The sequence below is a fragment of the Lethenteron reissneri genome, chromosome 50 (assembly GCF_015708825.2).
Source record: "Lethenteron reissneri isolate LAM-NWPU_2019-01 chromosome 50, ASM1570882v1, whole genome shotgun sequence".
Lineage (NCBI taxonomy): Eukaryota > Metazoa > Chordata > Hyperoartia > Petromyzontiformes > Petromyzontidae > Lethenteron > Lethenteron reissneri.
In genome coordinates, this window is record NC_083828.1 from 5,649,239 (window position 1) to 5,661,574 (window position 12,336).

Consider the following 12,336-nt stretch of genomic DNA (forward strand, 5'->3'; position numbering starts at 1 on the left):
GGTGGTCGGGCGTGGCGCTGGCCACCCACTGGCCTGGGTACCGTGCCAGACTTCACAGGTGCTCGCTAACAGAACTTGCCCTAACAGTCTGTTAAGGCTACGCGGGGGGGGATCTTTGTCTTTGTGTCCCCTGCGTCAAAGTGTTGCGATGTCCCTAAATCAGCAAGAGGGTTGTAGGACCGCGGAGCGGAAGCGGGCACAAAACGAATCGAGCGAGCGTCACAGGCGGGTGCCTCGCTGAGCCCCCTCGCTGCCTCGCTCGCCGAGCGACGGATGATCATCACCGCCGTGTACCATTCGCCGGTGCTGAAAGGGGGAGGGGGGCGATGGATGAAGGAGCGACGCTCGGGCGCACTGTGTGTGAAGCCTGGCTGGACTGAGAGGCGGGGGTGGGCGAGTGAGTGAGCAGGTGAGCGGGTGAATGAGCGGGTGGGTGAGCAGGTGGTGTGAGTGGGTGAGCAGGTGGGTGAGTAGGTTGGTGAGCGGATGGGTGATCAGGTGGGTGAGCGGGTGGGTGGGGTGAATGAGCGGGTGGGTGATTGGGTGAGTGAGCAGGTGGGTGAGTGGGTGGGTGGGGTGAATGAGTGGGTGGGTGGTTGATCGGTTGGTCGAGCGGGTCGGTGAGCGGGTGGGTAAGCGGGTGGGTGAGCGGGTGGGTGAGCGAGTGGGTGAGCGGGTGGGCGAGCGGGTGGATAAGTGGGTGGGTGAGCAGGTGGGTGAGCGGGTGGGTGAGCGGATGGGTAAGCGGGTGGTGGAGCGGGTGGGTGAGCGGGTGGGTGAGCAAGTGGGTGGGTGAGTGGGTGGGTGGATGAGCGGGTGGGTGAGCGAGTGGGTGATCGGGTGGGTGAGCGGGTGGGTGGGTTGAATGAGCGGGTGGGTGAGTGGGTGGGTGAGCGGGTGGGTGAGCGGATGGGTGAGTGGGTGGGTGAGCGGGTGGGTGAGGGGTGGGTGAGCGGGTGGGTGAGCGGGTGGGTGGGTTGAATGAGCAGGTGAGTGAGTGGGTGAGTGAGCGGGTGGGTGAGTGGGAGGGTGAGCAAGTGGGTGAGCGGGTGGGTGAGCGGGTGGGTGAGCGGGTGGGTGAGTGGGAGGGTGAGCAAGTGGGTGAGCGGGTGGGTGAGCGGGTGGGTGAGCGGGTGGGTGAGCGGGTGGGTGAGGGGTGGGTGAGTGGGAGGGTGAGCGAGTGGGTGAGCGGGTTTACTTTACAGTGAGCGCTTCTCTCGTCTGCACGTCAGCATGGCTAACTCGGGTGCCCCTGTACTCATTTAACGACGCAATAACCTGGGCAGGAGACCCACACGGTGGGGGTGCTGGGGGAGGTGGCACAGTCAATTTAAATTGTGGCTTCAGATGCAGGGATAGGGTTTAACATCGCCGGGATGAGCGTGGGGTTGCAGCGAGGGATAACCTGCAAAATTTATCACCTGAGCTATGATCACAGCCGCTCGCCTGGAAATACAATTTGAAGACTTTTTGTTGGAAGGCCCCAATATTTGTTTCTAATTACCAAACCTTCTTTTGAATTTGCATTTCTAATGCCGCCGCTATATAACAAAGGTATCCTCGCTCGTGAAGCACGTTCTTTTTTTCTTTCTCCTCTCGCGAAAGAAATTCTCATTATTTTTTCAGTTCATTAATTTCCATTTTTTTTTATTACGGAAGCACGCTCACCGTCGTGCCCATGACAAACCATTCCTCGAGTTCCTGGAGTTGCCTTGCCCGTTGCTCCTAATAACGAAGGGGTGGGGGGGGGGGGCGGAGGGTGGCACCACGGCTTTGTGGACGCATCAATACTAATGCGGTAGGGGTGGAGGGGGAGGACATGGGGGTGGAGGGGGGGGCATGGAGGGTGGAGGGTGGGTACATGGTCCGGATTGTATAGTGCGGTACCCATGTGCTTGAAAAGTGGCCGGCGAGAGAAGGGGCTTGCTCGGTATACCACCTGGGGTGGACAACTGCTACCAGCCTCCACCGTGGGCATTGTCCACCACTGGAAGTCTCCAGCAAGGGTAGTGTCCACAATGGACAGTGTTCATCGTGGGCAGTGTCCACCACTGAGAATGTCCACCATGGGCGTTGTCCACCATGGACATTTAGCTTATCCTGCATAACTTATATACTCAACTCTCACATTGAGTCGATTTTCCAAATCATATTAAATGTTTTGTTGCAAAGCAATAGCCTACATGGGGTGTCCTCTGGCACCTTTCTTTAATTAACTAAAAAAGATGTTCTCATTAAAAGGCTGCAACACTGACGCTTATTATTAGTGATCGAGAGAGATACAAACTTTAAAGAGAAACCTTTGTTCGCATTTCTGTTACCCCCAGGTAGTCCTGATAAGCCATGTATGGGGTCAGGGGCTCTAGGATCAAAGTATACATCGGTGAAACTGTACAAGATAAGGCAGCATGCATTATACAACATGAAATTGTTATTTTCTTTGGCAGGGAAATAAAAAAATAAAGAATAATCCCTGATGCTGAGGTTTTATGAATTTGCCCAATTGAGATAAAGGAATCCCCTATTGCATTTGAAGCCCTGTAACAAAAAATTTAATTGTTAAGCAGGAAGAATGGCAGAGTTTTACATAGTTGGTCGATGTGAGAGTTTGAACAGTGGCAGCGCAGTGGTTAAGCGCACCGTGTGCCAATGAACCCGATGGCCTGAGTTCGATTCCCAGCCAAGACTAACGTCACTGATGAGCGATCGATATCTGAACCGGTTCTGCCCTCTCCCACCTCGCCCTCCTTTTCACCACATGCCACGCTGACCAGTGGGGTGAAGAATGGTCAAACGTACCCCATGACTAACTTTTTGTAGGAAAGCCTCTATCCAATTGTCGATTAGGAAGCGCTGAAAACTAATATTATGATTATAACAATAAGGTAATTTATAGTTTTTCACACCATGCATCGAGAGTGAGCTTCCCTTTGCAAATGTTTTCTTGCAGGCTGGATCTTATCTTATATAGATGTATATAGACGTATGTATGTTGAACTTTCGTTCGCACCGTACGTAGCCAACCATGCTAATAGGAGATGCGGGGGGAAGGACAAAAAAATAAACACACAAAAAACTGTTCAAGATTTTTTTTTAAAAATCTAGATTTAAAAGTGCATAGGCTCCAGTGACTTCCTAATATTAGACAGCTCATCTCATATTATCGATGAGATGTCTACGCTGAACAACCACCACGACGACAAGCGATGCTGTCTCTCTGCCTCCGGTAAGGGAAAGTCGTCCGTAGCCCCCACGGCCTCGCGGTGTCAGGATCCATCTCCTGCACGTGATCTCATCGCTCCATCTCCGTCGCGTCGTTCCTGCCCACTTGCTGGTCCCGTCAAGGGGCATGAAACCATCACGCGAAGAACTCCCGGTCGACCTCGCAGCGGCTTTTGGGCTGGCCATCGAAGAAACTGCGGTCACCGCATCGCGCGGCGCTTTCAGATGTGCTTCTGCGGCCGCCTGGAACGCTCTTCCTTCCCATGTTAGGCAGCCACCGGAGCTATGCACTTTTAAATCATCTAGATTGAAGACGCATTTTTTTAGAACTGATTTTTTTACGTTCAGTTCGTTGTCCTTACCCCGCACCTCCGATTAGCGCTGTTGGCTACATACGGTGCAAAAGAGGTTCAACACACAAGACAAAGACAAAGATCCCCCATTTAGCCTTAACATACTGTAGGGGCAAGTGCTGTTAGCGAGCACCTATGAAGGCTGGCACGGCAAACGAGGGGGTGGGTGGCCAACACCACGCCCGGCCGCCTTTGTCTCCCTAGTGACGATGTTTACACATCGCACCAGGTATTCATTTGAGGCTGAGGGGAGGACCGGTTCAGATAATCGTCACTGGTGTTGGCCGTGAGCGGGATTCGAACCTGGGTCGCCAGGTTCATAGCGCAGCGCGCTAACCGCTGCACCACCGCTCCCCACATACACACTCATCCTTCGGCAGCTGCCGCCTAATTCCAAGGCAGCGTGAACCCGTGTCAGAACGGTGAAGGAGGGGGACGACAAACCTTGACAGCCACGGGCGTCTTTTCGATGTCTGGGTACAGGTTGAAGCACTCCGCCAAAAACACTTTCCCGAAGGCTCCTTCCCCCAGCTCTCTCTTCAGCATCAGGTCACGCCTCTTGATGTGCTTCACGGCTGCGCGAGATAGCGGGGAGAGAGGAAATTAGGTCCGTCCACGCGTCTCTTGCAGCCCGACGAGCCATTCCGGTCGAGCTGAACAGATCTCAATCGAGCGCTTGGCTATCGGTGGCCGAGGCTGGGCACGTAGCAGCCCTATCATGTGCGTCTGTGTGTGTGTGTGAAGAGCGGACGGATCGTTTGGCTCGCGTGGAATTGTCACTCCCGTCGTATTAGGGGACATCTTTAGCATTTTCATTGTTGCCCGGGCCGATCTGTTTATCGCAAGAAGAACTTTAACTTTTGATGATCCTGAGCTGGCTTCGTTCGCCTGTCGCGTTTTTATCGAGCACCGTTTAAATTTACGCCGCCTCCATCATCGTCATCGTAGTCATCGTCGTCGTCATTTTCATTATTGTCATCATCATTATCGTAGTCATCATCATCGTAGTCATCGTCATCATAATTTTCATCATCGTCATCATCATTGCCATCGTCATCATTGCCATCATCATCGTCGTCGTTGTCATCATCATCGTCGTAATCATCATCATTGCCATCGTTATCATCGTCGTCATTGTCATCATCATCGACATCATCGTCATCATCATCATCATCGTCATCATCATCGTTATCATCGTGATCACTATTGTCACCATCGTCGCCATCGTCGTAATCATTATTGTAGAAGTAATTATGCTAAGAAACGCAACACATTAGTCAATAACGCCGTGGCCTTAAAATAACGGGCAATGGTCTATTTTATAGCACGTGAAAATAGATAACAATTGTAATAAGTATTAATATAGTGCAGAGGCATCATGCTTAATGTACTGGAATACGAAGCTGGTGACCCTCAGCTCGATTCCCTGTCACAGCCAACAGCAGTTGCGAGTGATACCCGAACCAGTCCTGGGCTCTCCGAGATTTCCTACTCGCACTGACCCGCATGGTGAAGTATGGTCAAATTACACCCATGAACGAAAGGCTTGGTGGGAGGCCTTCATCCAGCAGTCGATTGACAAAAGGGTTTTCGTCGAAGATTGTTATTGTTATCAAATTGCTTTTAATGTAACACCCGTTTTAACGTTAATTTTAGCACCACGTTAAGGTGCTGTAAAGTATCGTTAATATTATATATTTTTACGAGAATTAATGGCAATGCCAATTATTTCCCCAAGAAATCCTTAATGAGTCTCAACACTATCTTTATTGCAGATGTTTTTAAACAAATTTCAGAGGAGGGAGAAAGGGTGGTTGTTACCAATGTATTATTACCAATGTATAATTACCAACCGCAGTTTTTGTAATTAACTTTTTTTATTTTACCAGATAAGGCCCGCTGAGCCATATAGCTCTTTTTCAGGAGCGACCTGGCCACCATTGATAGTTCAACGAAGTGGCTTATCATGTGGACATTCATAGCCGGCAGCCAAACACTCTAAAACGCAAGTCGATTCTAAATGTGGAGGGGAAAAAGTGGAGGACCCGGAGAAAAATCCACGCGAAAACTTGGTCAACAGGCAACCTCTAATTATTCAGGTGTCAGGGTCAGGATCGAACCCACGACCTCCTGTACACCAAGCGAGGTAGTTAACATCTCGCCACCACGGCACCCCAATGTATTATTTCCAATTTATTATTACCGATGCAGTATTACCGATGCATCATCACCGAAGTCCAGGTGTGGAAAGGCTCTTGTGGGTGTGGAAAGGCCCTCAAGTCGCCGCTTATCCTCTCCACTACATTCCCTTTTAATTATTGCAAATTGAATTCCCCGTGGGAACCCCACTGCTGTGAATCCTGTTGTTGAGAATTCAGAATTGAAAATTCAGCCGGTCGCTTTCGAACGGCCCGCGGAATTCCCTCTCGACTCCCGGAACACGGAGGGAGCTGCGGGTGAGGAGCCGGGGGGGGAGAGACGGCCATACCACTTGCACCTCGTGGCGATGTGGGTTTGGTTCGGGAATAAAGCACCCATCAACGGAAATGCATCGGGGTTACAACAGCCACCTGTATGCGCGAATGGCGGCGGGCCGCTCACACACGTGTAGTAGTAGTAGTGGTGGTGGTGGTAAAACAAAAAGAAATAACACCTCGTCGCCGAATCCGTGTTGGGAATTTTTCGAAATCCCGTCGCTAATTTAAAACCCCCGTCGCTAATTTAAATTCACAACGGAGGGGGGGGGGTCACGGATGCCACTGGGAATTTTCGTTTCCATGGACACGACGTCGCAGCGCCCCAATTGAGACCCCCATTATTGCGGTGAACAAAAAAAAAACCCGCCCACGACTGACACGGATGCGTTTGCCGCACCGACATTAATTTTCTTTTCTACCACGGTCCATGTAGCAATGGGGGGCTGGCGTGAGATTGTACTGCATCACTCACGGCGTACGCATGAGAAAGATATAAATATATCTCTGGACACACCGTGAACAACCAGCAGTGTTTTAAATGTTCAGAGGCGCGTTTGCATGGCGCGAATATTGTATATATTGTCGGCAGAGAGGCAGGCGATTGTGACAGATGGAATATTGGTCGCTATTATAGCAGGGGCAGAGTAAATCAGTGGCGCGTACATGTTAATATGACCTTATTTATGAGAACGCTGCACGGCGGATTTATGCTCGCGATTCCATAATGTCCCGCGAAATAACGAGCCTTTTAAACACATCTGCGGAGAGCTTTACAATTAAATCACATGATTACTTGGCGATGCCGCATAGATCTTGAACGTATAACGTGTGAAATATATGCGCCCGCTAAATATGATGGGGGAAAAAAAAACGTGCAGACTACTGTGTGCGTGTGTTTTGGGCACATAACAAATACAATCTAAAAACGATTTACTTTGTTTTGCTGCCTCGCGTTTGACGTAAAATTAAATAGTGCAGAGTTGCGGCTTCTTTCCCAATGAACACATTTTCTCCACTCACAAATTCACGACGGCGGGTGCTGCATTGGTGTAATTATTCCAATTTGCAACCACGTGTGTGGGTGTTTTTTTTATTTTACGAGAACAATATTGTCCTCCCACACAGTGCGGCTAAATTTAGAAACAATATTCTCCAGCCTACTCCAAGACTTCTTTCGCGAAAGGACCCAAGGTTGAAACTATTTTGGGAAGCTGACGTACGTGCTGACATTTTTTTAAATCAAGTTCACAGTTTTGTATTCTCGCTTTCTCGCTCCCTCTCTCTCTCTCTCCGTCCCTCACACTCTCTCTCTCTTCCTCTCTTTCCAGAAATTCCACCTGTTGCCTGTGCCTGCGCCATGGACGAAGACGATGAAGGTTCTGGATGGAAGTCGCTGACAAACAACAACAACAATATACAGCCCTTTGTCAATCCACTGCTGGATGAAGGCCTTCTCCACAACGTGGCGAGTAACGCTCAAATGTAGAGGGTGGTCCAGATGTCTTGTGACCCACAATCGATCGACCCCTAATATTTCGTTTTTCATTTGAATATTCACTTATGTTGAATATCAAGCTTACTAACAAATATATAAGTGTAAATAAATAAATCGGGGGGAGGGGTGTTACAAATAATCTGGAAAGACTCTTAATACAGGTTTTGTTTGGGTTAGATCTCGTAAATATATAAATGTGTCGTTAAACCTGCCACCACCCAACACTAGCAAGGCTTGCAACTAGTAAGGGTTGTCACGTAAACAGAACGTGCCAATTCGTCACGAGTACAACACACCGGTGTGTTGGAGAGCCAAGCCACAACATTTACAATCTGAGTACGACGTTTCGCCAGTAATTACAGCTAACTTCATCAGGCGACAGCCAGATTCGTGGAGAAATCCTCCTGCTTCGCTCTCTTAAATAGAGGGGTAGATGTGATGACAACACTTGTGAGAAACGACACATGTACATGTTCACGCGTGATAATTGGTTTTTTACCCTTCTATCTGGAGTCATGTTTACATAGACCACAATACCTGCAGTCATAATGCAAACAAAAAACATAACTCTGATAATGTATGCACTGTCCTTGAAGTTGATTGGTGCACACCCGAGACAGCTTTCCTTAGAGCCTAGTCTCACATGGGTTGGACCAGATGACACCAAAAGGCGCACAACTCAAAGACAAGGTATTGTGGTTTATGCAAACATGACTCTTTGTAAAAAAGGTGTCAGTTTTGTTGCCAGATAGAAGCGGTAAAAAAACAATTATCATATTTTTTACTGGCAAATGAGGTTCCAATGATGTTCACGCGTTCTAACCCCCCCCAAAAAAACTGTATTACGGATGAAATTGGTCGCGAAAGCCTGCCACGTGTTAAACTGGAAAGACCCTGGACATTCAGATTCGTATGTCAATCGCCGGGAATCGAACTCGGCGTGCCATCCGCTGACACGCCACTGCTCTCCCACCAACCCCCCCCCCGCCTTGCAGAAACAACAGGGGGGCAGAATTACGCGACGCTTGTAAAACATCCATGCTCGGTTTCGATTGAAAGCTTTCGTGACTGCAGGGATTCATCTTCTTGGTTCTTTCAGGTAAAGTCACGTAGAAGGGAAGTAATAAAATAATAAAAATAAAACATAATAAAATAATTCTCACGACGTTTCGGCCACAACGCAAGCAGCCGTCCTCAGATGAAGAATGGCGGCTGCTTGCGTTGTGGCCGAAACGTCGTGAGAATTATTTTATTATGCTTTATTATTTTATTACGTCCCTTCTACGTGACTTTACCGAAAGAACCAAGAAGATCCATGCTCGGTGTTCGTGCTCAATATCCTTCGTGTGCAGCCCACACAGGCGGCGCGCATTCCGTTCCGCTCCACTCCATTTCGTTTCTCCGTTCCAATCGGCGGTGCCGGTTGTGCGTCATCGCTGTGGTGGAGACGGCACAATTTTGGAAATGTGCGGCTAATTAAGCCGTGACCCCCCGATGGTCCGCGACCCCTTTTAGCGAGAGACGCTTTCTCGGCCGGCTCTCTAACGCCGCCCCGCCGCAATTAGATGAGAGAGAGAGAGACACGCTGGTGGCAAGACGTCGCTTCTCCTACTCGCTCGCGAGCTCAAGGCCGCGCCAGCAATTCGGCTTGGCCTTCGAGATGCTGGTCCGTGCACTCGGACTGAAATTGCGCTGCCCCCTGCCCCCCCCTGCCCCCCCCCCATCACCTCCCCCCTATGCCCACAGAAGCCGGGTAAGGGCTGCCCCTGACGGTCGCAAAATAAATGACCTCAGAATCGAGGTGCGGAGAGCGTTCATTAGTGTGAGGTACGCGTAACCACCGCGGAACACCCATACAAGTTTTACGTGAGGTAAAGGGAGTTGATTGCACAGACAAAGATCGCCCCCATGTCGCCTGAACAGACTGTTGGGGCAAGCGCTTGTTAGCGAGCAGCACCTGTGAAGGCCGGCACGGTACACAAAGCGGTGGGTCGTCAGCGCCACGCCCAACCCGCCTTTGTATCTCCAGTGGCGACGTTTACTCTTTGCACTGTGGGTACTCGCGTAAGGCACCCTCACAAAATGCTCGGAATTGGTTGCGAGATGGCTCGCCACTGCCGTTAGCCGTGGGTGGCTGAGTTTCTTTTAAATCCTTTATATTAAGTTCACTTGCTTGCTTGCTTGCGCGCTTACGACCGTGCAAATCTTTCGGTCGTTTTTTAACCCACTTCCCGTGATCCAATCGAGCTGATATTTTGCACACAGACTCGTTGTGCGTGACAATTTATTTTGGTGAAAATTTTTTTTCCATAACTTTACACTTTTTAGGAATTTGTTTTTTATATTTAATTACCAATTGCTTAATGGTGGCAGGTGGCAGGCAATCATCTGACCCATAGGTGGCAGCCATCTCAAGCCAGAGGACGAGAGGACTCTAGCCGCCACGCATATAAAGGATTTATAGTGAAAAACTTTGTTTTTACGGGTTTATTTTTTATTTTTGCGTGAATCAAAATATCACGGTGGAGGGGGGGGGGGCAATTAAAAGGCATTGGAAAAATAAAACTTTTTCCAAAGACCTCCCGTTGCATTTGCATTTAGTTATGCGTTATGTCAAGTGCCCCAGCCTGTTCTTAAATCATTAGGGGGCATTAACGCATGGGGAGAGTGGAGTCTCTTATTTTGTTACTGTCAATGCTTCGACTATAAACAGCAGGCAAAACGCGATCCGAAGGCAATTAGGGATATTCTGTTTTAATACCAAAGGCTGTGGAATCGTAAACCAAAAAAAATGTACGGCACTATACAAGCCAGGAAATGCTTACATTTTTAACGCAGTTACGCAAACATTGTTTCATATTTTTTTTACTCAGTTCATTATTAGATGTGATTTTCAGCCCCCTTTGTCAGCTCGCTGTTCAACAAAGGCCCCTCCCCGACCACCCCCCATCTCCAGTGCCGTGTCAGCCTTGTTGTTGAAGTCAGGAAAACCCCAAACAGACTCGGATCTTTACAACGCTGCCGATGTCAGTAGCGGGAAGGAATTTGAACTGCAGGTGGTGGAGTTCAGTTGATGTCGCAGTGCGTGGACCCACTGCGACCACCACGGCCGCCTTGTATATTTCACAAAGGGCGAATTATAAACGTCGATTTATTTAAAAAAAAATTGGCACGTGGGCAGTTTCACATCGAAGGCTCGCTCCTCAATTCAACCAGGAGCTTTGCTTGTTCCAAGATCACCGCACCACTCACGGGGCAGCGGCTCCAAACGGAGGTGAAGACGAACGGAGCGAAGTCACGGATTCCTTTTTTGAGAAGCTTAATGGAGCGTGGCGAAGATCCAGCGTCGATAATTTAATGCGAAAACATGAATCCGCAGCTATACGTTCCACTGTCAATAAAGGGAATTGATTGCTTTTTCGTTTTTCGAGAATAGGATCGGTAAGTTACAGCAAATACCTCAATGGCCGTTGATTTCTGACCGTCTTGATATCCACGGCGTGGATTTGAAGCCCTCTGTCAGAAATGTAGTCTCTGCTTCAGCGAATTAAATGTTGAACGGAAGAAAAAAACATACACAACAGCCACATGCCACCCATGGGCATGTGTCATGTTGGCACACGGGGGGTGTTTATCTGCAAGGTTGTTAATTTTCCGGTCTGGATGGCTCAAACGGGGACACATGGCAAGCTTGGCAGCCCTTTCTTCCCCCAAACCTCTGCCTCCCTCACTGTAAAAATCCCACCTTGAGGCATGTTTTGTCTTTTCGAAGGCAGCTCTACATGCTGGTGCCCAATGGGCAGCTTGAGGAGGGTTCCTTTACGGTCACGAACGGAGGAAGGGCCCATAGGCTGTTTTACTGCAGGCACGTACTAAAATGCAACCTATGCAAAACAGAGGGACATGTTAAAAAACACTGCCCAAAGACGCCAAATGCCCAATCCAACAGCGAGGGGACTGTGGAAAAGGGTGATAAAGAAAAACACCTAACGAATGACTCAGGAGAGAGTCCCTCACCACGGAGCTCACGCGAGATGGCAGTAGACCCCGCTCCAACTCCATCTACTGCCATGGAGACTGATGCTCAGCCAGCCACCCAGCCGTCATTGACCTCTGAAGAGAAAATTTATGGAGGATTCAAGCAGGGATGAGGTCGGTCATTTTAAAGATCTCCCAGAGTTGGAGTCGGACATCGCACCCACGCCTAGGGGAGATGCGGAGAGCACTGGTGGCAAAGACGGGGGTCTTCGCCATCCTAGATGCCCCTAGAGGTGGGACACGCACAGGGAAAAATCCCCGTGCAGGAACCAAGACCAAGCGCAGGACACCTGCAGAAAATCCGGAGCATGAAATAGAAGCGGAGGGATACGCAATCTGTGAATCGGCAAAGGAAACGAGTGAAGAGAGTCGAAATTCAGACCTCGACGACGCACCCAGTGAGGCAGCCGAGGGCTCCCAGGAAACGCGAGCACCCGAGAGCACAGAGGAGCCCAAACAGGACCCAACTGACCAAACTGCGGTGGGTGACCAACACGAGGACAATGGAAGGCCGTTTATGGAGGGGCAAGCGGCATCAGTCAATAAAGCACCGACCGAGGATACCTCAACGACTGAGAATCCTCAAAGCTTTGCCGCTGAGGAGGGAAGCCAGGAAGAGGAGGTGGAAGAAACCCTCAGCACAGAAAGTGGGGTGAGCCCGACATCTGCTGAGCTGACTGACGTGGCACCAATATTCTCCCAGTCGAAGCTATGGAACGTTTTAGATGATGTGCATGGCTTGGAAGAAAGA

The 12,336-nt window shown here is 49.6% G+C and overlaps 1 protein-coding gene across 2 annotated transcripts in view; it reads right to left on the reverse strand.

The window, feature by feature from the left end:
• Window positions 1-12,336, reverse strand: part of LOC133355128 (BDNF/NT-3 growth factors receptor-like) — a 302,261-nt gene that overhangs the window by 82,519 nt on the left and 207,406 nt on the right. For both annotated transcript variants that reach the window (XM_061572441.1, XM_061572440.1), the window contains one exon: window positions 4,020-4,150. In XM_061572441.1, coding sequence (XP_061428425.1) covers window positions 4,020-4,150 — 131 coding nt within the window. The remainder of the gene's footprint in view (window positions 1-4,019; window positions 4,151-12,336) is intronic.